Source organism: Gigantopelta aegis, chromosome 4 (assembly GCF_016097555.1).
Source record: "Gigantopelta aegis isolate Gae_Host chromosome 4, Gae_host_genome, whole genome shotgun sequence".
Lineage (NCBI taxonomy): Eukaryota > Metazoa > Mollusca > Gastropoda > Neomphalida > Peltospiridae > Gigantopelta > Gigantopelta aegis.
Window position 1 is genome coordinate 18,628,329 of NC_054702.1, and position 2,594 is coordinate 18,630,922.

General features: G+C 37.2%; 1 protein-coding gene across 1 annotated transcript; it reads left to right on the forward strand.

Annotated features, from left to right (window-relative positions):
* Window positions 1-107: 107 nt before the first annotated feature.
* Window positions 108-1,969, forward strand: LOC121372596 (gamma-aminobutyric acid type B receptor subunit 2-like). Its single transcript, XM_041499004.1, has 2 exons — window positions 108-284; window positions 767-1,969. Exons 1-2 carry the CDS (start codon window positions 126-128, stop codon window positions 923-925), a joined length of 318 nt encoding a protein of 105 aa, XP_041354938.1. The 5' UTR covers window positions 108-125; the 3' UTR covers window positions 926-1,969.
* The last annotated feature ends 625 nt before the right edge of the window (window positions 1,970-2,594 follow it).

A 2,594-nucleotide genomic window follows, 5' to 3' on the forward strand; every position in this document is an offset into this window, starting at 1 on the left:
AACAGAACAGAACTTTATTTACACTCAGCTCACCATACGGTGATACATGGAGGTGATTTACAAACATATTTATTGTAGTTTTGTTATACATCCAGGTAAAGGTTGATGGTCTGAACGACTCGAAGATGATTGGTGTTTGCATCTACAACATCGTAGTTCTCAGTTTCCTCGGAGTCATGGTGTCTTTGACTCTCAAAGCTGACTACGACCTTTACTACGGCATCACGTCTTGCATCATCATTTTGGCAACCACCGTCACGCAATGTCTTATCGTCATGCCAAAAGTGAGTATGATTCACGTACCCACTCAACTCGGGCAAATACCATCAGTATTAGGTTAAGAATATCACGTCTTTTAAGGTTTCACAACACAGTTAATTATCTTTAATGGATAAATTATTCTATTATTTAGAGACAAAAACAGTACCTAGTTGTAAGAAATATTTGTCTATAAACATTGCTAGTATATAATAATGCAACAACATACAAAATACACAATATTTTTTATCACAAAAATAATTGCCACATTTGTCGTGTTCATATTTTGTACACACTCACACACACACACACATACTTCTACTGTGTCAGTATTACCTCCGTTAGTTGAGTGAAATATTTTCGGACTCCCCCCCCCCCCCCCTCCCCCCCTCCAGCAGCATTGTATATTTTCTTTGTGATTCGTGCTGGGGGGTCGTTAAACATTCATTCATTCATTCATTCATTCATTCTTTGTGAGTGATAGTCACTAAATAGTTCTATATTTCAGATAATCGGACACTTCAGTACATCGCGAGTTGGAGATCTTGGTGCCAGTAGAGTTGAACATAGCAATGAAATAAACACTGACGTTTCCACGAACCGACTACATAATGAAGTTCACGATATCCACACCGTTACCTTGGCGCCGACCATGTCCCGGGCATGAATGAAACTGCAGGGCATGGCTGGTCAATCATAGACTTATGAGGTGATGGAAGGAAGGAAATATTTTATTTAATGATTCACTCAACACATTTTGTTCGATTAGCAGCAAGGGATCTTTTATATGCACCATCCCACTGACAGGATAGCACATACCACCGCCTTTGATATACCAGTCGTGGTGCACTGACTGGAACGAGAAATAGCCCGTTCACAGACCGACCGCGCATCAAACGAGCACTTTACCACTGGGCTACATCCCGTCCAGTTATGAGGTGGTCGATCACAGTATGGACATCAGGGCAAATATTTTAACAACATAATGAACAATCATCTGTCCTTTTACCTCGTTCACACAGATATTTAAACGCCTAATTATCACATATCATCATTTTATGTACAAGACAATCAAGTTGTAAAATGTATACTATAAAAATCAGTTATGAGTTTGTTAATCAGTGATTCAAATCAGTATCAAAATATTATTATTATTTCTTTGTTGGTGTGTTTTTGTTTGGGTTTTTCTTGTTGCTTATTTCTTGCAGGTTTTTTAGGGGTTTTTTGTTGTTTGTTTGAGGAGGAGTTTGTTGGCTTTTTGCACACGCAATCTCAATCCTGGGACTGTTTCCATGGTTTCTGCTTTCCAGCAAGCATACTCGTAATACGATTTCCGCACATCATCTACCTTTGCTATCTTCACGCTGCACACAACCATTCACTTTTGAATGTATATATATTCCAATACAATTGTTATTTTATGTTATATTATATTCTGTCAAAAATAGAACGTCGGCCGGGCTATATTGATGATATTTTTAGGAAGTACGGTTATTTGGTAACTGACATGCAATAATTATCTACCATTAACTCACAGCACCACCTCAGTTTGCTGTTATATAAGTGGCAATATATCATACAGGGATTTCCCGTATTTAAACCCTTAAACCTGCTACATTTTTCTATTAGAAGTAAGGGATATTTTATATGCACCATCCCACAGACCACGGCCTTTGATATACCAGTCATGATGCACTGGCTGGAACGAGAAATTGCCCAATGGGCCCACCGACGAGGATCGATCCAAAACTGATCGCGTATCAAGTGAACGCTTTACCGCTGGGCTAAGTTTCGCCCCTATACTATAATAAAGACAAAAGGTGCACAAGGATAGTATCAAAGTACATAATAATTATCGTTCCATGACAAACGTAGTAACAATTAAAATATGTTTTAATATCAGAGAAGGTAGCAGTTATTAATTCGACTTTCAGTTGAGGAGGGGCAATGCATACATGCATTCTAGTTACCTCTTTGAGAACAGGGGAATGCTTCCGATGCCTATTAATATAAATGTTCGTGTAGGATTATTTTAAACAGACTGTCCTCGGTTTGTTGTCATTGTTACGATGTTACAAACATTAGGATGATCAGAAACACATTGAATGTACAGACACTGATATTCTAAATAAGAATTTGTATTCAGTATGTAAGTTTAGTCGATACAAAATGTTATAATCAGAAACATTTTACAATGGCAGCAAATTCATAACCTTTTTCGATTCGTGACGTTTAAATTAGCTAAAATTCTGAGACTTGACAAAGCGAAACCAGCAAATTCCAATTTTAATTTTATTGAGTTATTTAATTTGATAAATATTATGTTGCTTAATTTC

Bases quoted from the DNA above. Each gene is read 5' to 3' on its own strand.
- LOC121372596 (XM_041499004.1), top strand. From the start codon at position 126: ATGATTGGTGTTTGCATCTACAACATCGTAGTTCTCAGTTTCCTCGGA. The intron at 285-766 runs GTGAGTATGATT...TCTATATTTCAG, and splicing joins GTCTTATCGTCATGCCAAAA to ATAATCGGACACTTCAGTAC.